The sequence below is a fragment of the Diabrotica undecimpunctata genome, chromosome 7 (assembly GCF_040954645.1).
Source record: "Diabrotica undecimpunctata isolate CICGRU chromosome 7, icDiaUnde3, whole genome shotgun sequence".
In the NCBI taxonomy this organism is placed as follows: domain Eukaryota; kingdom Metazoa; phylum Arthropoda; class Insecta; order Coleoptera; family Chrysomelidae; genus Diabrotica; species Diabrotica undecimpunctata.
This window is the reverse complement of record NC_092809.1, coordinates 101,470,925-101,496,754: the sequence shown is the minus strand read 5'-3', so window position 1 is coordinate 101,496,754 and position 25,830 is coordinate 101,470,925. Positions and strand designations below refer to the sequence as shown.

General features: G+C 32.1%; 1 protein-coding gene across 6 annotated transcripts in view; it reads right to left on the bottom strand.

The window, feature by feature from the left end:
• for (cGMP-dependent protein kinase for) overlaps positions 1-25,830 on the bottom strand; it is a 790,239-nt gene that overhangs the window by 22,667 nt on the left and 741,742 nt on the right. For all 6 annotated transcript variants that reach the window (XM_072537884.1, XM_072537886.1, XM_072537885.1 and 3 more), the window contains 2 exons: positions 7,372-7,591; positions 1,324-1,560 (listed from right to left, as the gene is read on the bottom strand). In XM_072537884.1, coding sequence (XP_072393985.1) covers positions 1,324-1,560; positions 7,372-7,591 — 457 coding nt within the window. The remainder of the gene's footprint in view (positions 1-1,323; positions 1,561-7,371; positions 7,592-25,830) is intronic.

Genomic DNA, 25,830 nt, shown 5'->3' with positions numbered 1-25,830 from the left:
TCTTACGTTTTATAATAAACAATTATTATGAAAACAATATTAAAAACACAAAAAAAAACAATTTAAAATTAGGTTTTTTTCACATACTAAAATCAAACTTAGTATTTTCATTTCCGAGAAAGAAAACTTTTGAATATGTTTAATCCCCCCACAAAATTTTATTAAAATCGATTTAACAGTTTTTTGCAAAATAATTTTAGAATTAGAATAAAAAAAATGAATAATTTCCAAAATTATGTAGGTCAAAAACTGAAACTTCTAGATACTTGAAAATTGTTTTACATATAGAAGAGCATTCAAGCTTTCAAACTCATTTTGAAAAATTAAAATCCGTCGCTTAGAAGAGCCTGGGGCATTAAAAAAAATGTTTAAATTTTAGGCTTATAAACAATTTGAATAACTTAATCAATTGTTCATCGATTTTAAATTTCAAAACGGTTTTTAAAAGTGCTTCAAAAGACGCTTCAAAAGAAAGGAAAAACAAATGATCGGTTCGTTAGTTCCGGAGTTAAGATCGGTCAAATTTGACTGCGATTTATTATAAAAGTATAAAGTTCTGGTCAGTTTTTTAAATAAAAATCGAGACTTGAGACTGCATGGTTTAGAATAAAACAGGTCTTTGAAGATGCTGATGTACTAATTACCAATATAACAATAATAGTTGTCTTGAAACATATTAAAAAGTTTTCGTTCTCGGAATATGAATGTTCCAAGTTTGATTTTAGTATGGGAAATAAACTCACAAAAAAACCTTTTTTTACAATTTTTTGGATTTTATACAATTTTTTTAATAATAATAATTTTTAAGGTTTGAAACTAGCATTGTCTTATGTAAAATTCTCTTACAAAACTTTTATGTCGTATACAAAATTGTTCTAAAACCGATAGTTCTTGAGATATATGCAAAAAAGGAGGAAAAATATCGAAATTTTTCATATTTTGTTTAATAAAAAGTTAAGTCAACATTTTACAATGCATGCATAGTAAAATTATCATTTGTAATGACATTTTGGAGCCATGTATGCAAAAAACTGCGTTTATATGCTTCACACCCAACTTAAAACAGATACTGGACTATATAAGGAAATGTAAAACAAAAGCAGGGCAAAACTGAAAAACTTCGGCAGCGCGAGTCAGTTTTATGTAACATATATGTTTTTAGAATTATGTTTGGATGTAGACTATTAAACCCTTTTTGGAAATCTGCTTTTCTGCTACACATTTCAATTCTTTTTTCAAAACTGATATCCTATACGCTATAGAAAGTAGTGTTAAAAAAATTTTCAACCTAACCCTAGTTTATTTATAAAACATTAAACTTACCCTTGCAAAGCTTTCTCCCCGAAGAAATCTCCTTTACCGAGTGTCCTTATGAATTCTTCAGTGTTAGAATTTGGCATTTTTCTGGTAACCTTAACTTTTCCTTTACTTATAATGAAGAACGTATCACCCCGGGCACCTTGTCTGATAATATAGTCGCCATTGGCGTATATAGTTTCTTCCAAAACATCGGAAATCTTGATCAGAGTGTCTTCTGGAAGTGTTTTGAAGATTGGTACGCTAAAAATATTAAGAATAAAAAAGTTATCGTTTGACACAAATTTGTATAAATAGAAACGGTGAATCATTCTAAATAATCTGACGAAAAAATATTTATCAGATAGAAAATATTATATAAGTAGTATATTTACAAAAGACAAAATATATTTATTAAAAAAATTCGATATAAACAAAATAAAAATTTTATTTTGATTTGTAAAAATTGAAGTATATCAAAACTTTAATTATGTAATGGCGGCACCACACTTCGCTATGTGTTGTTCGTTATGCACCTTATTCAGCCGCATAAGACGAATTGTGGAGGTTACATTCGTCCGGTTACATCCAAATTGGATGATATTAGGAAGGCGTTTAGTTTGTGTTTAGTTTGTCCGCAGCAGTTAATTGGAGAATAATTATTAAATAAGGCACAGTCTGATAGTAGAATCATGACTGCACCAAAAATGTTTTTGATTGTCCCGAATATCTTTCAAAGTTCTGTCCAGTCTCTATAATGACATCTTGTGGGCCAATGTACATTCAACCAAAACTATTAATTTGCATACCTGTAAAATACTCGGCATTGCTATAGTTTCATTTTTTTGTATGTTTAAGGGTAATTTCAAAGAAAACAATGTCCAATTCGTCCGCCTTCTAATAAAGTTGCAGATATTACAGACGAAGCCAACGCTAGGGCTACTGCGATCTGATCCTTACCAAATAGTAATGTTTTTTCTGTCCATTCCGGAGCATCAAGGATCAAATTTAAGATTTGATTTTATATTTCTAATATATTCGAATATATATTTTTATGTCACTAAACGATGGAGGAGCTCAATAATCAGCGTGAAGACAAAACCAGCTGCAGACTGTAATTCCGACCAAAAAATGTTACAAGCAGAATTCCGTATTAAGTTACACAGTAAAACAATCACAAATTAAAGATAAAAATTGATTCCAAAACAGCCGGAAAAGTTTAGAGAAGTATTAGCAGAAGCTGACCTACCAGTGACTACCGTAGACCCTGACAAAACGTGGGAATACACAAAGAAATGGATTACCGAACCATCAACAATACTAATCCCAAAAACAAAACAGCTAGAAAAAACATTGAATGACTGAATAGACTCTCAGTCTTTTAGAAGAAAGATAAAAACTTCAAACGGCACATCAAATTCAAAACAAAAAGAAATAGAGATATGCACCATAAATACAACTATAAAACACTTGTGCAGAAGGGACAAAAATAATTGTATTAAAAACATATGTGTACAACCAGAGGAACATGCTGACCGCCAAGAATCTAGAGAACTTTTCTCAAAAGTCAAGTATCTAGCGAGAGAATTCAAACCGCAGACACAGATCATCAAAGATAATAGTGCAAATACCATAACAAACCCAGATGGTATCGCAGAGGTGTGGAAACAATATTGCGAAAAAATACTATTCTCTAACAACGACCCAGACAATAATGAAGAGAAAAGAAGTTATGAAAAAGAACCTCAAATATTTAAATCGGCAATTGAGGCAGCAATTAAAAAGCTAAAATTCAGAAAAACAGAAGGAGAAGATGGAATAACAGCTGAAACACTCAAAGAAATGGGAGAATTAGGGACGGAAATAATGCATAGAATTTGCAATGAGATCTGAAATACCGGAAAGTAGCCAAATGACTGGAGTAAACTCACGTTTATTCCCATAAATTAAAAAGGTTCACCGACAGATTACAGTAATTACCGTAGAGTAGCATTGATATCACACGCGAGCAAACCTTCTAACCATCATCAATGAAAGACTAAAATCAATTCTCTTACCACAAATTCCCCCAGAACAAAGCAGATTCGCCCCAGTTAGAGGAACAAGAGAACATATTCTTAATATTCGTCAAATTATAGAAAAATCTCGAGAGTTTAACATAGAAACATATTTATGCTTTGTTGACTATACCAAGACCTTTAAATTAAAATCTGGAGTTCGACATTGATGCATACTATTCTATTATATAAGTAGAAAGTAATGGCATGTCTCGCAAAACAGAAAACAAAAAATGGTATATCGATGGAAAGCAACCGTATATACGTATTTCTGACTATTGGTCATCTTCAGTACGGTGCAGCCAAGTTTGAAAAGGAGCATATTAACTTGGGAAAGGATCACTACAGGAGTAATGCAACCAATTTGTGGCATTAGAATTAGAAGACCCTGATGGTTTCCAGGGCAACAACTAACACCAACCACGGAGGAAGCTACAGCTACCTGGGGAAAGGAATGCCAAACGTTTAAAACAAATGGAAAAGGATAATGTTCATTATCCTTTTCCATTTGTTTTAAACGTTTCAACGTTTGGCATTCCTTTCCCCAGGTAGCTGTAGCTTCCTCCGTGGTTGGTGTTAGTTGTTGCCCTGGAAACCATCAGGGTCTTCTAATTCTAATGCCACAAATTGGTTGCATTGCTCCTGTAGTGATCCTTTCCCAAGTTAATATGCTCCTTTTCAAACTTGGCTGCACCGTACTGAAGATGACCAATAGTCAGAAATACGTATATACGGTTGCTTTCCATCGATATACCATTTTTGGTTTTCTGTTTTGCGAGACATGCCATTACTTTTTACTTTTATTATTCACTCGCATTATCCTTTTCCATATATATATATATATATATATATATATATATATATATATATATATATATATATATATATATATATATATATATATATATATATAAACATATTACGCGTCAAGTTTTTGAGGAATGACAAGGTGGAGCAACGATAAGAGAAAGAAAAATCAAAAACCTCCATTATGCTGATGACACTGTTATATCGGCGTCATCACCAGAAGAACTGGAACAAATTATGAAAAGGCTAGGCACGGTGAGTACGCAATATGATTTGAAAATAAATATGCAGAACACCAAAGTGATGATCATGATAGAATCAGAAACAACCAGGAAGAGATAAGAATCATGGCAGGTTACAAAGTGGTCAGGCAATTTAATTACTTAGGCTCCGATATTACTAACAGTGGAGGATGCGAAGACGAGATCCGTCAACGCATCCTCCACTGTTAGTAATTGGCAACAGCCAAACTCACAAAAATTTGAAAGAAGACTGACATCACAAAATTACGCCTTGTTTCCCGACAATAACAAACACAACAAAAAAAGGATTATCTAATTTGGTGCAGTCGTTCTAAAGTGATGTTCGTACAAACATTTCGGCGATTCATTTTTATTAATATAGATTTCTATATGTACATGCTTTACTTGTAAAACGTGAAATATACCAATTAGCTGCAATAACACCGGTGTACAACAGATGACTTCCAGAAAGCAGAAACAATCCCGCCTTTCTTCCTTTCTCGACTTTGGCATCAAATTCACCCTCTAAAGGCGATATTTTACATTTTCATATAGTTGAAAGTTGAGCCTTAAAATTTTATTAGACCTACAGTTTATGACATTGGTATGAATATCGGCAACAACCTTTTCCAAACAACGCCTTAGTATGAATCTGTTGTTCCTATATTTAAAAATGGCCAGAAAAACAATATTGAAAATTATCGTAGCATTTGTGTACAATCTGAAATCCCTAAGCTCTTTGACTGTCTTATAGTAAAGCAACTTTCTTGGTTATGTAAAGGCTTAATATCTCAATCACAACATGGTTTTAATACCAAAATATCCACTGCGACAAACTTGGTTTGCTATCAATTTGAATATTATCTCATATGGAAGACCGTAAACAGGTAGATGCAATATACACAGGTTTTTCCAAAGCATTTGATCGTGTAGATCACCAAATACTTTTGGACAAATTAATTAATGTAGGCTTTCATGTCAGGTTTTTTAAATAGATTAAAAACTCTACATTTGGGGGAAGTCAAAAAGTCAAGATAGGTTGTCATCTGTCTGACAGTATCTCAGTAACATCTGGAGTTCCTCAAAGAGGCCACACTTCTCCACTTCTTTTTAATATCTTCGTTAATGACATCACTTCCTGTTTCCTAAATAGCAAATGTCTAATGTTGGCAGATAACCTGAAATTTTGGAAAGTTATAGATAGCTTAAAAGATCAAGCCTTGCTACAAGATGACTTAGACCGACCACAAAATTGGTGCATCAAATCAGAACGAACTCCACTTAAATATAAAAAATGTTGTTTTATAAGCTTTTCTCGTAATTTCAATAGAATTGGAACGAGCTATACTATTAATAATTAGCCACTGACTTACGGTTCTTCTATTCAGGATTTGGGTGTTATTTTTGATGAAAAGCTTACTTTCTGTGACCACATAAACTCTATTTCAATAAAGGCATCTACACTTCTTAGTTTCGTTACTAGGAATTGCAAGTATTTCTCCATTGCTTCATTAAGATTAGTGTATTGTTGCTTAGTAGTTAGAACTATTTTGGAATACTGTTCAGTTATTTGGTCATCCTATTTTCAGAACAATATTGATACCATAGAAAGAGTCCAGCATAAATTTTGGAGATATTGTGCCTTCCATGCCACACTACTATTGAAAAATCATGATTATTGCTGTATTGAACAACAATTATCTTTACCCTCACTAAAAATCCGTCGTGATATGTCAGGACCTATATTTATATATAAGATCATACATGGACGTATTGATTGTCCAAACCTGTTAAGCCAGATTAACTTTAATGTTCCCCATCAAGCTCTACGTTACTACAGTGTTTTCAATATTCCTTTCCACAGAACAACCTATGGTATTCACAACCCATTGGATAGATACATGGGGCTATTAAATGTTCTCGATTTTGATATTTTCAATATAATTCTAACTCAAATAAAAAAATCTCTTGCTTTGAGATATGAATATCGGGATTGTTGAATTTTGTTCTTGTTATATTTCGTTTGTTTTTTTAGTATAATAATAATATTAATACCGGGAGCTGCCAGGCGTTTGTCGGAACTGATTATAAAGAACGCCATGACTCAGTAGGAAAGATTATCCACCAAGAACTAGCTGACAAACTGGGACTTCTCCAAACTGACCATCTTCCTTATTATCAATATGTTCCTGACAGAATGCTTGAAAATGACAACTACAAGCTATACTGGGACCGCACTGTGCTTACAGACCAACCAGTGGCACATAATAGACCGGATCTCATACTAGTTAATAAACTTACCAGGCAAACAACACTTATTGATGTGGCGATACCTAAAACCAATAATTTGCGTGTTAAATACAACGAAAAGATCGCCAAGTATAAAGATCTAGAAATACAAATCAGGAGACAATGGAGAATGGAAAGTACCCAGACAGTACCTATTATTCTATCTACTACTGGTGTTATTCCGAAAAACCTCCTAGCGAACATAAAACAGCTGGGTCTAAATGTACATCTTTATAAGACCACGCAGAAAGCTGTACTCCTCGCGACGTCCAGATGTGTACGAAAATTTTTGGGAGATACTCCAGCATACCAGGTCACCTAGGGCTCGATAACACGGAAAGAGTCCCACCAGAGTTCAATCCTTTTGATACCGTAGGTATCTGGGATGAGTGAATTTTCCCCTTAGAGGGAGTGTGAGCCGTATGGCTAAATATTAATAATTAATATTGATTTTATATTATAACTAATTTCAAGTTTTGAATCATAACTGTGATATTGTATAGTGTAATTTAAACTGTTAATGGGGATATCCCGTGTATAAAATAAATAAAATAAATCCGTTCCAAAAAATTATTAGTTGAAGTAAAATATAGGATCTTAAATACCCTTTTATAAAGTAGTTTAACATTCAACATTTGGTATCATGAAGATATTGCAAACTATCAAAAAATTGTACTCACCTCTTTAAGAAATCGGTATATTCTGCTTGCCGGATCAGACCAGTTCTCATCATAATGGTCTGGAAGCATTGTCGTTCTATTGCCCATAATTTACAGTCCGTATGAGCTTTAATAGTAGCGGTCCTCTGGCAATTGTACAAAATGGCCAATTCTCCAAGTACTTTACCGGGGTCCAAATGATGCAATATTTTATTTTCTCTGGAGATTTCTACTTTACCCTCTGAAAGAAAAAATATTGTGTCAATATAGGTGCAATAAACATTTAAGAAAGAATAACGCACCGAGTGACATGTACAATGACATTGTAAAATTTCATAAGTTTAAAGTTCTTAGAAAATATAATTAGTACATAGTTTATTAGAGAAGAGAAGTAAAGTTGGAGCAGAGGGGATAAAAGTTTATATTAATGAAATATCGATGGCCTAGAATGAAAAAGTCATAAGTCGATATTTTTCGATATTGAGATTTTTATACCGATGTATTATGAATGGACACCTATGACAACATAATTTTTCTTTAGAATCAATGGTGATATTTTTAGACCTTATCATACTCACATCTCACCCAGCACAAAGACGCTAGCTTTATTTATTTGGATTTCTTTTGTTACAGATCGTATACTATCACAAACCAATCAATCTCGAGGAGCTAGAATGGTAAAATCCATTCTGCAAAAAAGTCTCATTGCAAGAATATCGAGACAGAATTTCCTGTTGGTCAAAAGCTACATACAGAACCGGTCCAATGTAGTGTAAATATCAAGCAAGATATTATCAATGCAGACGAAAACCCACACGAAACTACCTCAAATCTACCAGTTTTACCTCTAGAGCTAAGTGTATCTAATGATACGAGTATATTATTTACAATTACTAGTTTTCCTGTGGTTGAAAGTTCTCTAAATTTCTTAGTCCAAGAATATGGTTCTTTGCAATTGGAAATGAATACCCCTGGACTTGTTGGTGACAAAAGTTATACTTCGGATTCAAGTAAACAAATTTTGGAAAACATCGATACAGATTTAAATGAAAGAACCAACACTCATGCAAATGTTGCAACTATACATCATGATCCGACCAATGCTAGTAGTTCGTTTGTAATTTCTGCAGAAAATGATGACGTGAGTGATGCTTCCAATTCAAGTGAACAAATCTTGGAAAACATTGATACAGATGATCGTATCAATTTTGATAGTTCCATAGAAATTTCTTCAAAAAATATAAGAAAACGAGCACGAAAAGGTAAACCGAGAAAGAGAGAGTGGATCCAAAAGTCAAACAAAGATAAGAGAATGAGAGGACTAAATTACTTGGGAAGAGAAGGAAATTCGTTTACTATTTGGCGTTTACTATTGGGTGAGAAGCAAGAAAATTAAAAGTACATTGTGGTTGCAAAAAAGGTAAACTTGGAAAGAAACTCAAATGTACTTTATTTGATGAATCCAAAAGACAAAAAATATTTACTCAGTTTCAAGGAGAGAAAAGGTAAAAACAAGAAAAAATTCAGAAGACAGACTACTTATGAATACTACCTAAAACTTAGTACAGCTGAAGAAAAGTACAAAGTTTGTAAGAAACTTTTTTTAAATACTTTGGCAATTGGAGAGAGATGTGTATTTGACTGGGTAGGAAAGTACAAACACTCTTTGAATAGTACAAGTTAGTCCAAAACAGAAGAGGAAGAATCTTCTGCTTTGGATTCTTCACAAGCCAATGAAGAAAAAAATGTTCAGGCTCAACCTAAAGCTGACTCACATAAAACTGAGGATTCTAGAAAATGTATTAATAATTTTTTGGATACTCTTCCCAAAGTAGAGTCGCATTATTGTCGAAAATCAACAAAAAAGTCTTCAAAGGCAACTCTTTATCGTGAATATAAAACATACTGCAGTGAAATGAATCAAAAACCGGCTTTATCTTTCACTTTTGATGATGTTTTTGAGAGCAAAAATTTATTATTGTTTAGTCCTCGAAAAGGGCAATGTGACATTTGCTTCGCTTACAAATTAGGAAATGAAAGTGAAGAAAATTATATGATACATCAAAATAACAAGACACTAGCTAGGAATGAAAAAAATGCAGATAAATTCTCTGACAACAGTAAAATTGTATTAACAATGGACTTACAAGCAGTACTTTTATGTCCCGTATTAAAGGCATCAGCACTCTATTACAGAACCAACCTAAAAGTCCACAATTTTTCAATATTCGATATAAAATCGTCTGAAGGCTATTGTTTTTTGTGGGATGAAAGTGAAGGAGCACTAAATGCTATCGAATTCTGTTCTATAATATTTTATTTAATCTGTTCAAAACTTGATTTGTCACCACCCCTGAACGAAATAATCATTTTTAGTGACGGTTGTACTTACCAGAATAGGAATTCAATTTTGGCAAATACATTCTTGCTTTCGCCTGTCAAAACAGGAATAAAAATTACTCAAAAATTTTTAGAGAAGGGCCATACACAAATGGAATGTGATGCTATACATGCCACTATTGAAAGAAAATTACAGAAAATTATTCTCCAAGTAATTACAAGAAATATGTAGAACTGTCAGAATTAAACCGAAATCATATAATGTTGAATGGCTTGAGTATACTTTTTTCAAGAAATTTATTAGTTTGAACTATGTCTCGTCTCCGAGACCGGGTAACAAAGCGGGCGATCCTGTGGTGACAGACATAAAATGTATTCAATATTGCCCCAATGGGGAGCTAAAGCTAAAGACAAGCTATGAAGATGAGTATTCTAATATTCCACGCAGAATTAAAGTGCCTCTTGTAGAAGACTTGGAACGAATCACACCTTTATATCAAAACAAACCGAAGATTACAGCTATAAAATTTAGACACGTGCAAGAAATGAAACATGTCCTTCCAAAAGAGGTGCACAATTTCTATGATTCATTACCACACGAGTAAAATAAATTCTTTTCTAAAGCTATAAAACACAATCATTATATTTTATTAGTTTTATTTTGTACTGAAACTTTATAATAATTTCTTAATAAATGTATTTAATGTGACGTTAAAGCTGGCTTCTTTAATTTTGATATCTGAAAATATCATAAGTCCAAAAAATCTGGTTTTCTCCATAATGCCTACTCATTAAGATATACCAATTTCATTGTATTAGTCTTAAAACTAATATGGTATATATATATATATATATATATATATATATATATATATATATATATATATATATATATATATTATACCAAACAGTTTTTCACTAAAACCAATATTGGTCAAAATAACCAGTTTTTTGTTTGTCCTGTATAATTTGTAAAAACCTACTTACGACTTTTTCATTCTAGGCCATCGATATATAATAGCAATTTATTTATTTACAATAAATAATGGAAATAATAATTGTTTACCAACGTAAAATGATAGTTGTTCGCATGATAAGAAATCACGTTACTCAGTAGAGAGACCAGGGAGGATCTGTTTTGAGGTGGATGTGAGAGGCGCCATTAGGATTTTTGCAGAAATAGTTAGGTGATAACTTCAGTAATATTAATTGACTTATCTTCCCTCTCAAATATGTCGGGAACATTAATAAAAAAATTAAAATATTTAAAAATTATTAAAAACGCCGATTTTTTCTACTTTTCTTGCTTTATAACTTTAAAACAATTCATTTTGGAGCAAAGTCGTAATGAAATAAAAAGCGACAATTGCATTTTCTATAGGATACATCTAGTTAAAAATGCTTATTTTATTACCCTTGCTGCAAAATAGCAATAAATACAAAAAAGAGGAGGAAACAAGCCCTTTCTTATTCAATGTTTTTCAACCACTTTCACAAACCACAAGACTTTCATAATTAGTCTAGGAAATCTTTATAACATAAGAAAACAGCCCACCAAATTTCATCAAAATCAATTTATTAGATTTCGCATAATAATTTTGCAATCCAATTTTTTTTTAAATAAAATTTTTTAAATATCTTGAACAACAAAAACTAGACAATATAGAAGTTTGCCAATTTTTTTGCTTATAAAACACACTCAACCTATCTAACGTACTTTGTGGAATTGAAATGGCATTATTTGGACGGTCTAAGGACGGTCTAATGTTTTAAAATTATTAACAATTTTTTGGCTTATAAACAAATAGAATATCTTGGTAACTGGTAGCGTAAATTAAATTTAGGAAACATCGTTGAAAAATACTCTTCAAGACGCTTTCTATAAAAGAAAAAAAGTTGAATTATGAGCAGTGGTTCCGGAGATACAATCGGTCAAATTTGACCGGAATTTGCGACGAAGTTAAAAACAATAGGACGATTATCTTTAAACCATTACCTTTTTTTTCGGAGCTCTTTGTTGATAAAATTTTTTACATCTTTAAGTAATTTATAACATATATTATCATAATAAAAACCATTGGTATTAAAATCCACAAGGAAAATAATTCCTGCAGCTGGCTGTATACCACGTATAACAAAAGAGGTTAGTCTTTGTATGTGGGTATATTTTATTTTATAAAAACCCTTAAAAGGGCAACATTAAAAGCACGAACGTTTTCGGAACAACTGTTCCATCATCAGGTTAAAATACCTAAAATAAGTATAAACCATTTAATTACAGCAAACGTGGTTTCAAATTTTGACAAAGGTTAAACCATTTTGTTGTTTTTTTAACCTTTGTCAAAATTTTAAACCACGTTTGCTGTAATTAAATGGTTTATACTTATTTTAGGTATTTTAACCTGATGATGGAACAGTTGTTCCGAAAACGTTCGTGCTTTTAATGTTGCCCTTTTAAGGGTTTTTATAAAATAAAATATACCCACATACAAAGACTAACCTCTTTCATTGGTACTACGCACGAAAAATGCAACTGAACATTTAAAAATCATACGAACAAGCTGAGAATGTTAATTTTGGGACCTCAAAAATAGCCAAAAAAATTTACTATTCTACATACATATATGTACATACAGCTACATATACATATACATACATTTTTTATTTTAAATATTGTTTTCTACGACGCACAGATTCTTGGTAAATCGATTTTTTCCGTTTTTGCTCTACGTCGGTGAGGGGGGAAGGGTGGTGGTGCTTGTAGTGGGAAACCGAGGGGTAGGGGTATGATTTTTAGAGGTTCAGTGGCATTTTCGTATAATTTATATCAAAACTTAAAGCATCCCTCGCATGAATAGAACAAACATTGAATAAGAAAAGACTTGTTTCCCTCTCTTTTTTTGTATTTATTGCTATTTTGCAGCAAGGGCAATACATTAAAACATTTTTAAACAGTCGTATCTTATAGAAAATTCAATTGTAGGTATTTTACTTTAGTATGACTTTGCTCCAAAATGAATTGTTTTAAAGTTGTAAGCAAGGAAAGCAGAAAAAAATCGATGTTTTGAGAAATTTTCAAATATTTTCATTTTTTTTATTAATATTCCCCATCTATTTAAGGGGGAGAATGAGTCAATTATTATTACTGAAATTATCACCTAACTATTTCTGCAAAAAACTGAATGTCATCTCTCACATCCAAATTCAGTCGTTTTTCACAGATCCGCCCTGGTCTAGTAATGAGGAAATGATAAGCAAGAGATAATTTTTCAAGCGTCGGTTTAGGAAACTGGTCCCACTTCACTTCTTCTATTTTTTGATCGCACGTCATTAACTTAATTTTATCTATGGTTTGTTTTTTAACCAGGAGGAGTAATTCAAATTTACCGAGCCGTAACGCTTGTTTGTAATTGGTCCAACCGCAGGCAAGTTTACTCCACTAAATTATGACATTTTGACACTAATGACATTTATAAAATTTTAAAACTCAACATTTATATCCCCGATTTTTTGTATTTTCTGTGTTATTCCTTTAATTTTCAGATTTTTTGTTTGCATTTATATAAAAAACAGTTCTTTTCAGAACTATTTAGCGACGTATTAGTGTTATTAAGATAACAATATGGATTCAATGCCAAGTACTAATGGTAATTATTAGACTTCGGCAAATATGCATATTGCATATTTTGCATATTGTGCATATTTTATGCAAATATTTCATATTTTGGCATATTTGTATAAAAGTTTGCATAAAGTGCATAAAAGTTCAGATTTTTATACTGTATTTGAAAATTTTTAAACATACCAATTTATTTCAATTCTTGTATAAAATTTTGTAGTCATTTTAATCAAGAAATGATCTAAGTACGTAATCTCTACAGGTACAAAACATTTACAATTTCAAAGAAGATCAATTTAAGTAGCCCTCAACATTCTTAGAAAGTCTCGGTCACTGAGGCATTCAGTTATTGGATAATCGCTAAGGGTTCGCTCATTTGCATTTTATGATCTAATCCCCAAATCTATCTACAATTTATTGTATCTTAACAGCAGGTAAACGGCTAATAGTTTTGTTCCTAATTTAGGGATTTTCCAAAATCTCCCAGTTTATTGAATTAGGTACCTAAACATTTCTAATTTGATGCTCAGATTTGTAAATTATTTTTGTTTTGATATTCAAAGCGTAAACACTCGTTGTGCGTAACAAAAAGGAAGATTGTGATTTTATAATGCCTAAAACAACCAGTGCTTCAACTTGGATTAAACCTTATAAAGAGCTATGGATATGGGAAAAATCTACTGTTCAGTCTGTGGCAAAATTGTAAGTATCTAATATTTTCTATTAAATATCTAATATTTCATACATACAGGGTGTTTCCAAATGACACTTACAACGTTTGACTGTAGATACTTCTCGAAAAATTGAACAAAACGATATAGTTAATGAGGGGTCAAACTTATTTACTTTTCGAGATACAGTGTGTTAAAATTAAAAAAAATTAAATTCTTTTAGTTAATAACAACAATAACTTTAAAACCAATAAACGTATTTACTTGAAATTTAGTACTCGTAGGTTGTTTTTAAATGAAAAATAGCTTCCTTTAGTGAGAAAAAAATGTCCATGGTACAATACAATGGTGTGTAATTAGAAAAATTTTTCACCTTTACTTTTTTTATGAAGTCAGCTATTCTAAAACACAATTATTTTTATTGTAATTGAATTAACAAAAAAAAAACTTTTGTTGAATTTTAAAATAAGTTATATGATGTACTAATGGTTAGTAGCAAAAACTAATTTGTGGATTAATACTGCATTTAAAACACTTAGCGAGTGTTTTTTTTTCCAAACCAGTTATTTGATTAACCAAAAACACCTTGTATATTTTTATATTTTAAAGGTTGGGTTAAAATAAAGGTTTTTATTTTTATTTATAGATAGCATGTGAGAAGAAATTTCAGATAGACCAACATGTGAGAACTGCTTCACACATTGCAAAAAAAGGAAAAATAGGAGGAAAACATCAAACATCAATGGCTAAATGTTTCCAATCTACTTCAAAAAAATTAGATGAGCAAGAAACTTTTAATGAAGACTTGTGTCGCGCATTAGTGTCTGCAAACATACCGCTTTCAAAATTAGCAAATGTAAATTTTAGTTCGTTTCTAAAAAAATATTGCAAACTTAATGTTCCAAATGTCTCTAAGAAGAAATAATGTGAACGGGCTATACTCGTCGGTGTTAATTAATATTAAGGAAGAAATTTCAGATAATTATTTTTACATATCTGTAGACGAAACCACTGATTCCTCAGGAAAGTATATTGCTCATTTATTGATTGGTGTTCTTAAAGAAGATACCTTACCAAAATCTCATCTTATTTCATGCCAGCAACTTGAGAAAACAAATGCTTTAACAATTTCGCGTTTTATACAAGAAACATTAGCAACTTTTTTTCTTCCGACAACTATTCTTTCTAATAAATTACTGCTTATTTTATCGGATGCTGCTCCTTATATGGTGAAAGCAGGACAAAATTTAAAAATATTTTTCCCAGATTTAATACATGTTACTTGTGTAGCGCATGGATTAAACAGAGTTGCAGAGGAAATACGAAAAAAGGTTCCTCTTGTAAATACCATGATATCCAGTGTCAAAAAAGTATTTCTTAAATCTCCTATAAGAATTCGACTTTATAAAGAAATGCTACCTAACATTCCTCTTCCACCACAACCTATTTTAATGCGATGGGGAACATGGTTAGAAGCAGCTAATTTTTATGCAGATCATTTTGTTAAAATAAAGAACATAATTGATACGTTAACAGATGAAAGTTCCCAATCTCTTTTGGATTCTAAACAAACTTTTCAGAGTAACTTGCTTAAACAAGAACTTTCATTTATAAAATCAAATTTTAGTTTTGTTCAAAAAACAATTACTCAGTTAGAATCACCAAAACTGTCATTGTTCGAAAGTACAGCATTAATAAAAGAATTTGCGTCATGTTGTCGGAACGTTAGAGGTAATATTGGAAAAGATATTTTAAAAAAAATTGAAGCTACTATGGAAAAAAATAAAGGTTACCATATTCTTTCTGAAGTAGTCAGTGTTCTAGCTGGAAATATTTCGGAAACAATTAATTTAGAACCAAATGTTTTGGTTAGTTTGAAAAATGCTCCCGTTACATTAGTTGATGTTGAACGAAGTTTTTCCATATATAAATATATGTACTCAGACAGAAGCCACAAGTTTTTGTTAGACAATTTTGAACACCACTTGGTCATTTATTGTTACCATAATTCTAAATAAGTTTATTCATACTTAAAAATGATGTAGTTACTTAAAATAAATGTAAATCTTAATGAATAGTAGGAAATATTTAGTTATGTACACTTTTTTTTTAAATAAAATTGTTACTATTTTACGATTTTTTTATTTATTTGTATGCATATTTTGTAAAATATTTGCATATTTTCGGGTAAACACGTGCATATTTATGCGCATATTTTCTACATTTTTATTTGCATATTTGCCGAAGTCTAGTAATTATCCTTCCCCACTTAAAAAACGCCGAGTAAATGTGGGTCATTTATAATCAAATGAAAAACAATTATAAACATGTACAAACAAATAAAAATTGATAATCCTGGAATAAAAATAACAGCCATGGTAGCAAAAATAAAACAGGCCACAGGTTAGTTTTGCAGAATAGTTATTGTTAAAATCAAGACTTACTAAAGTAATGTGCTAATTTTAGGTGTTGCCAATTCAACTATTTACAGAACAATTAAGGAATATAAGCCGACTGGAATAGTGATGAACAAGATGTCCTAAACAATATGTATGAACATAATTCTATAGCTGTATATTTGAAAAATGGGCAATCCCATAAAAACTGGTTATATTCCTATAAAGTAGCATACAATATTTGTTGTTTAAGTTAATGCGCTGATGAAATATTCTAAAATTCCATTGGATTTTAGATATAAATTTTATCACGAATATATGGTTTTCGTATACGTTCCGGACGATTTTCTTCTACAATGTGATAAATAAACTCTAAAAATTTTTCAACTTCATAACAACCAACATTTTTTTATTGTGATTAGAAAAACTATATATTGGAAATAAAAAATATATATTGGAAGTGAATTGGAAAAAATTATTATTCAAACATAAACAAACAAAGTTAGGTTATAATCGATTACTAGATTCCCGCAAGGCCGAGATAATCAACCAAAAAGGAAGATGTATTTGGTGAATTTTCTAGTAACTTTCTTGGATGTGATCTGTCCTTTTAGTTTACTCCACCTGGTTAAAAAACAAACCATAGTGATTTTCTGCCTATCAATTTATCCCTCAATTTTTCCTTGGTCTGCGTCATTTATTTTTATATTCCCTAATTCAAAATGTTTCTAGCAAGTCTCTGTTCATTCTCTTCGCCTAACCAGCTTAGCTCTTTTTATCCCACATTTTTCCATATTTAATTTTTTATTCTATCCCATTTTTTACATCTTTGTTAAAAAGTCTTCATTTCCAATGACATAATTTTTGTTTAATGTTTTAATGCTTTAAATTATGATATAATTAGGAGAATTATTTGATATTTGTATGTTAAAACCTTCTCTAACATTCTTTGTTGGCATTTTATTTCGTTGATATTTAGCCTTATTTCTGCAACATGCATTCGTTTTCCTTCTTCTGTTCTAGATATAGTATATTGCGTGTATCTAAATCTTCCTTTTACTTTACTATGAACAAACTCATTTAAATTTAAATTTCTTGCAGCTTATGCAATATCGATTTTAGTTTAAAAGACATAAATCTTTTATAATACAGTATAATAATTTATCTAAATCCATTTCGAGATAATAAATAAATCATTAATCTTTTTTAAACATCGTGTACAATACGTACTAATGAAAATTAGTGAACTTTTCCTTGGGATCAGTCATCCGCATCATTGAATATACGTACTTCGTAAACATACTTAGTTCTTTATCGAACGATTGTACTCTGCCCATCCCACACTGCCATTGTTGTATGGCCAATTGACTTCTTAATAGCTTTTCTTGTACTAAAGATATCATGCAACGGTAACTAGATGGACTGCCGTAGATAATATATTTCATTTAAGGAAATCAAAATTTATGCATATCCTGAGGATAAAGGTTAACGGCCTGTACAGATTTTCTTGACTGAATTATTTAGTCAATTGTAGAACTTTACCTTTAACTGCATTGGACGAGACGTGCTGCAGATGCTTTGCCTCATTTGGTTTTCTTTATTATATCATTAATTCCTATGGTACAGAGTGAGCGTTACTCCCATAACATAAGAAAACTTTAAAATTCGCAGTTTGGTTTATGTCTATCTATAAAATTAACTGGACGTTTAAATCAATAGGATTTTACTTTGAACCCGATTTAATGGATTATATGATTTTCTAATGTGGTGTATAAAGACGGATTAATATTAGAAACAGTTATAACAAAGGGGAAACTACTGCCATCATGAAAAATTACCATAAGGTGAAAACAGTTTTATACATCCACAAATGCGCTTTACAAAAGACAATTGATCTAAATTAGCTATAATTCTAGAACTCAGTTTATGTTGATTTGAGGTAAATCATCTTATCCAAAAATGTTTTCTAAGGAAGCAAGATAGAGTTCTTTAAAGATGGCGCCCCAACACCGGTTTAATTCAAATATCTTTAAAACAGTTGTCTTTTAAGTAATAACATTCTGTATATTTATTTATAGTCCAGGGAAATAAAATTTTTCTCGCGAGACTGAACCCGCCAGGAAAACGACGGTTGTTTCAAGTAGTGAGGACCTCTATAACAAGAACCTATATGTTTCGTGCAGTACATATTTTGGACTGAATTAGTTATTAACAAATTAAAGTCAAAAACGGTAAATTTTCGCTTTTTTCGTCTATCAGCAAAAAGTGAAGCATTTGAATGCAAGGAATTTATCATATAAAAACCTTTGAAATAGCATTTTTTTTTTAAATGTTTCTATCCTTATTAGTATGATGTTAGAAAACTGAAAGATCCCAATGTTAGACTGAAGATGAGTGAAAACCTCAATACAAAAGTGCTTAAATGAAGAAATGCAGGAACTATAGAGGAAAGTCTGACCATCATACAAGAAACAGTGAGAGAAATAAAAGAGAAACACCTGAAGAAACATACAGAGAAACGGAAATCGTGGATGACCGATGAAATACTTGAACTTATGGATCAGAGAAAAAAAAAACAAAGAAAATTTCCAAGAATATAAAAGAATGCATACCATCGTCAGAAGAAAGATAAGAGAAGCCAAAGAGAAATAAAAAACAGAACAATGTCAAGAAATAGACAAGTATCAGAGTCGATATGATAACTTCAATGTCCATCGAAAGGTGAAGGAAATAGCTGGGAAGTTCCGAAAACGCAACAGCGGAAAAATTTCACATGATGATCATGAGGCGATATTACCATAACCAAGGTAGACGATAACCAACCAAAAAGACAATAAAAAAAAGTATGGGAAGAATACTTGGAAAAACTTTTCCACGACCTTAGAACAATACAAGAACCCACCATTAAAGAAAATTAAGGTCCCGAAATCCTACCAGAAGCAATAATTCCTGCTGAAGCTATTAGATGCAGAACAAATAAAAATAATGAAACTGAAATATTTAATGAAATATACACGACAGGAAAAATACCAAAAGATTGGCTCAAATCGGAGTTCGTACCATTGCCCAAAAAACCAGAAGCAAAAGTTTGTGAAGACTATAGAACCATAAGCCTAATGAGCCATCTGCTAAAGCTGTTTTTAAAAGTCGTCCACAAAAGAATTTACCGCAAGTGCGAGGAACAAATTGCGCCCAATCAGTTTGGATTTGTGAACGCCTTTGGTACGAGGGAAGTTTTATTTAGCGTGCAGGTATTGTTTCAGAAATGTGAAGATGTCAGCTGTGATGTTTTTGCATGCCTGATTGACTACAAGAAGGCTTTCGATAGAGTCAGGCATGAACAAATGCTGGAAATGCTGAAGAGGACAGGAATTGACGGAAGAGACCTAAAAATAATAGCTAACCTGTATTGAAATAAATCAGCGGTACCCCGAATAGATGGAGAATATACAGATCAGGTCAAAATCTTAAGGGAGTGCCACAGGGGTGCATAATTTCACCACTGATATTCAATCTATACTCGGAGCACATTTTTGAAGAGGCTCTAAAAGATATTGATAAGGACATCTTAATAAATGGAGTCAAGCTCAATAACCTGCGGTATGCACATGATACAATAGTGTTTTCCAATACCATAGAAGGGCTGCAAAACTTAATAAACAAAGTAACGGAAACAAGTAGAACATATGGACTGGATATAAACACCAGCAAAACCAAGCTAATGATCATCAGCAAGGAAAACATAACTGGAGCAAATCTGTATATGAACCAAATAAGAATTGAACGTGTCTCACAGTACAACTACTTAGGAAATACAATCAATGAGTCGTGGGACAATGCTCAAGAGATTAAAGAGAGACATCGGAAAGGCAAACACTGTATTCTTGACTATGAGCTCTGTGTTCAAGAGCCATGACCTCACCCTAGCAATAAAAATAAGGCTCCTTAAATGTTACATGTACTCAGTTCTTCTGTACGGAGTAGAAACGTGGACATTGAAGCAGGCTTTTGAGATATGGTATATATTTTGACAAAGTCACCAATGAAGAAGTACTAAGGAGGATGAATACAACCGCGGATTTGGTCAACATCATGAAGCGAAAGTCGTGGCCGTAAACTGCAGTACTTAGGACATATAATAAGAAGTCAAGGCAGATATGACCTACTCCAATGCATTTTGCAAGGTAAAATTGTAGGAAAAAGGGCCCCAGGACGAAGAGGAACATCCTGGCTTGCTAACCTGAGAGCATGGTATAGAAAGACCTCAACACAGCTATTCCGTATAGCAACCAACAAAGTCATCATAGTCAGAATCATCGCCAACGTTCGGAACAGACAGGAACCCTAAGAATAAGAATCCTTATTAACTTTTTTTTTCGTAAAATTTATTAGAACTAAATTATTTATGAAGTTTATTGAAGATGTATATATTACAAATTAAAAGGGAAAATCACACTGGTTGGCTATATACCATAGATTTAAAAAACTTACAATGAAGTAAAAAATTCTGAAGTATGATATATTTTTCTTAAAATTTTAAAAAATTATCCGAATAGATTAAAATTATCTTCACAACATTTAGGATCCAGTCGAACCATCATCAGTGAAACACCTTGAGAATAGTTGAAACTAGCTACATATCCAGGTATAATAACCTATAGATTACATGAAAAACATATTAAATGGTAAAAATGTTGTTAAACGAGGCCGATGTTATAGGATATCACTTTAAGGTAACATATTTATCCCTGCTAGAAAAATGGACAACTAAGTCCAACGGTTGATACCAGCCAATTTGAGTTTGCATCGGTATCAATATAACAGTTATGTTAATGCCTCGTCAGACAACTAGGGCTGATATAAATTCAAACTCGGAAGATCAAGCTAAGGTCTCCAGAATATTTCACACTTCAGTGGTTAGCGTACAGAAGTGCCATCTACTTTGATGGCGTCTCTACTCTCCGCCTCAAACTTGGAAGGTTTGACTAATTTGTGCTCCATCGCCATATATTTGGCTTTTTAATTCACCTAAGCACTATTTATAATCTATTGCACATTTCGATAACCCAAAGGATAGAAAATAATATTTGTAAATTGTTTTTTTTTAAGCTTAAACGCCATAAATTTGGCTTTTTAAATAATCGGAGCAATAACAAGGCTTTTGATAAAAGTTTTGATCTTTTGCATATAAAAAAGTAAAAAGTATATTGGCATAGCTCGCAATAAGAAAAAAATGGTATATAAGATGGAAGACAACCGTAAATACGCATTTCTGACTATTTGGTCGTCATCAGCAGTACGGTGCAGCCAAGTTAGAATAGGACATCAACTTAAAAGGATCATTACAGAAGCAATGCAACCAATTTGTGGCAAAACTGATAGAAGGCCCTATTATCTCGCCTGGAAATTGACCGTTGATTAGGCCTAATGGAGATACCACTTAAAAAATCGCGCCTCCGGACTCTACCTCACAGGTGGTCGAGAAAAAGGTCGATAATAAATTAATAATAACATAGAAATGTTAACAAAATGAAAAATTATATGAATAAAAAAAAATATGTAATAGAAAACTAAGTTTAAATTCGTTTTTATTGTATTCTTACGAGTATTCAAGAACCCGGTCAACTTCGGAGTGCTGTAAAATCCAGAGAAATTAATAAAATTAAACAAATTTGTATTGAATATTATTCGTTGAAAAATCCCCTATGTTGTTCTGATGTCTTTTTATTATTAAATGACCAGAAAAAAAGTTAAAAGGACCAAAAAAAATTTATTCAAAAATGCAAAGTTATTTTTGTTTATAACTTTTTTATTTTTCATTTTACGATAAAAAGTAATGGAAATAAAGTTGTAGACAATTTAATTTGATACAAATAATGTCTAATAAAACTTTCTGTAGGATTGTTAGTTCACAAGATACAGCGTGAAAACACTTACACCCCTTTTTCCAAGATGGCGACCGGGGAACAAGTGTACCGACCCCACAAACTTGAACGTAAGCTTATTCTCACCCCCCAAATACATCAAAATAAAATTGTGTCCCCTCAAAAATGCAACCCTAATGCAACTTTTCAATGGACTAGATGTATATTAATGGAATTCGGAGTTTAAAAACCGTAGTACACTTGACTGTATTGGAATATATATAATATGTAATTTTTTTTTATAAAATGAATTTTCAAGTCGAATCGATACTTTTTTACGCATATGAATATTCGAGAATATTCTGTATGTTTCCGATTACATCCTGTCCAAATTTGGTAGAAAGAGCGCGAATTAATGAATGTAACATATGTTACACATCTTTTCGAAATTGCTCTTCTACAATATAAAAGAAAGTACGACTCAACCATATGTTCATTTCGATACATTTACGGTAAACACGGCGACATGATTTTACAGAAAATCACAATTATACGCAACTCTCTCAACATGAGGAAATGTAAAATCTTTGTCGTGCGTATGAGAGTCAAAGTTCAAACGAAGATGTAATGGTTTTCTTCCTATACAGCTGGCATACCGGGAGCAGTTTAAAATATTTTTTGAGTTATATGTAACTTATACACTTGAGTGCAAAATAATCGACTCAAAATTATTTTGCGAAAGTACGTCACCTGTTTCAATCTAAAAAGTTTAAATTTAAAAATATTTAGTGTAAAATTATTACCCTCATTATTGAGTTTTAAAAAAGTTTTGTTTTTTGGTAAATCGGATGACGTATTACAAATAAATATTGCAACACGTAGAGAGGGGGTCAGAATTTGACTCATTGTAATCGACACGCACCGACTTGTTTTGGTTAACATCGTACGCATTAGTTTACATAGCAACCCACTAATACATTAGTCACATAAGTTCGCAACTGCATTACAAATGGATACTACTTCCGTCAAAGCAGTTCAAGTAGTAGGATTATTAAGAGAGGGCCTGAGCCAGAGGGTCATGGCAAATCGACTACATTTAGGCCAATCTGCTATATTCGGAGTGTATCGTCGGTATCAAGATACTGGTGATTGATGTCCGCCGACAAGCAAGAGACTGTAAACGAATAACAACGAAGAGAGATGATCGACTTCTTGTATCAAAATCCTCGAGGAATCGACATTTGACTGGTGCTAATCTCAAAGAAGAGCTTAGAGAGGTCCAAGGTATGGTTACCGAGGTTACGTTTGGACACTCAGTAAGTCAAAGTAAGATCTACCTGTATGGCAACGACATGAGGCGTCGAGTCTATAGAAAGCCAGGAGAGCGATTTGCTCAATTTTGTATATGAGAAATTGTGTTGTATGGAGGAGTTTCTTGTATGTTTTGGGCAGGCATTTAAATGGATGAGAAAACCGAGTTGGTTTTCGTGCCTGGCGGAGGACGTGGAGGAGGTTTAACGGCGGATCGTTACATCAGAGACATTTTGGAAGAACATGTGGTTCCATACGCGGGATTTATTGGTGATGCCTTTATTTTATTGCACAATGCCATACCGCACGAGTCACCACCACCTATCTGACTAAGATCGGTATAACTACAATAATTGGCCTGCGTTGAGCCTGGACATAAATTCAATAGAGCATGTTTGGGATAAGCTTAAACGAAGGGTCCGGGAGAGAAATTATGCACCAAGGAGCATAATAGGAACTAAGAGCTACGCTTAGTGATGAATGGAAAGCAATGCCTCACGAATTTATTAGAAAAGTCATCCGATTTATGCGAAATCGATTTAAAAGTGTAATTAGGAGTAGGGTCGAAATATCAAATACTGAAAAATAAAGAAATTCATTTTGTAATTGATGATTTCTCTGTTCATTACATCTTTCTTGCGCTAGGTTCCAATGATGAACATTTAGGAAACTCTGTTCTTATTGCATATTGTTTTTATAAGGCGTCTTCCAAATAATGCAATAGCAGTTTTTGTAAGTTCAAAATAAAGTTATTGTTTGCACATTACATCTTTCTATGTTCATACTTCTTACATTGAAACAGAAGGTGTAATCTCAAATATCGCTTTTGAGTCGATTGTTTTTCACTCAATAGTTTCACTCGCTTGAGATAAATTTAATTATATTTATATAGTTAAAAAAGAAGAAATTATTATGGCTTATAACTCTAACAAGGGTGAAGTGGACACAGTTAATATGTGTAGTGCGTATTGTATTTGACATAAATCCAAAAACATACACAAAATAACATCGATGAGACCAGGAAGTCTGGAGGGAATCAAATAATCCATGTACTGATTAAAAGTCAGACAAACAATCGATAAATGATGTTAGATCTCACAGAGGGGCCAACATCGATTCGGACCATATGCTAGTGATTACAAAATGTAAAATAAAAACAACGAAGGATGATAGACGAAAAGCACAGAAGATGGGACGTAGATAAATTGAAAGAGAAAAAAGTAAAAAAAAGATTTTTAAGAGAAGTAAATGCAGAGATGCAGTTCAAAGAACAACAAATGGAGGAACAGTGGAAAAAAATCAAACAAGGAATAAACAAAGCAGCAGAGAAAGTGGTTGGCAAAATACAAAATGAAAGAAGAAAAAATTGGTTTAACGATGAGTGCAAATTAGCAATGGAAGAAAAGAATAAAACAAAATTGAAATAGTTAGGGACAAGCAAAGTAGAGGAACGAGAAAAATACAAAAGACAAAGAAATTGTTTAAATCGAAAACAAATTAAAAAGTAGAAGAAATTATGAACGAGATAGAAACAGAAAATAAAGGACACAACTCAAAAATATTGTACCAATACTTAAAACTAGGTAACCGAAAACGGACAGCTTATATAAATATAGAAACAAAAAAAGATGACAGAAGTATTCCGAAAAAATATATCAAGACACGGGTAGAGAAGAAGAAAGAGAAACAATAATGAATACGGAATAAGAAGATGAAGAAGAATTGACCTATACAGAAGTAAAAGATAAAATATGCAAACTTAAAAACGGGAAAATAGCGGTAGAAGACAGAATATGTACAGAACTTATAATATTATAAGATTTATGAACTAATACAGAATATATGGAGTAAGAAAATAATGCCCAATGAATGGGCATTATAGTGACAATCCCAAAACAAGGAGACCATAGAATAAGAAACTACCGAGCAGTTAATTTACTGAATGTAATGTATAAAGTAATGACTGGTATATTTATTAGAGACAGAATAACAGTATACACAGAACAAAGCAAAGCATATTACCAGTACAGTTTCAGAAAAGAAAGAACCACGATAGACGCGGTACATACGGTAAAACAAGTGATAGAGAAACACATATACTTTTCCTAGACTTTAAACAGGCGTTTGACAAACTAAATAGAATAAAAATGATCCAGGACTTACAAAAGGGTAATATACTAAATAAAATTATAAGAATGATAGAAATAATAATGTGAGATTCCCAAGCAACAACAGATACCGGAAGAGAAAGAACAGAAATAATAAAAAAAAAATAGAGT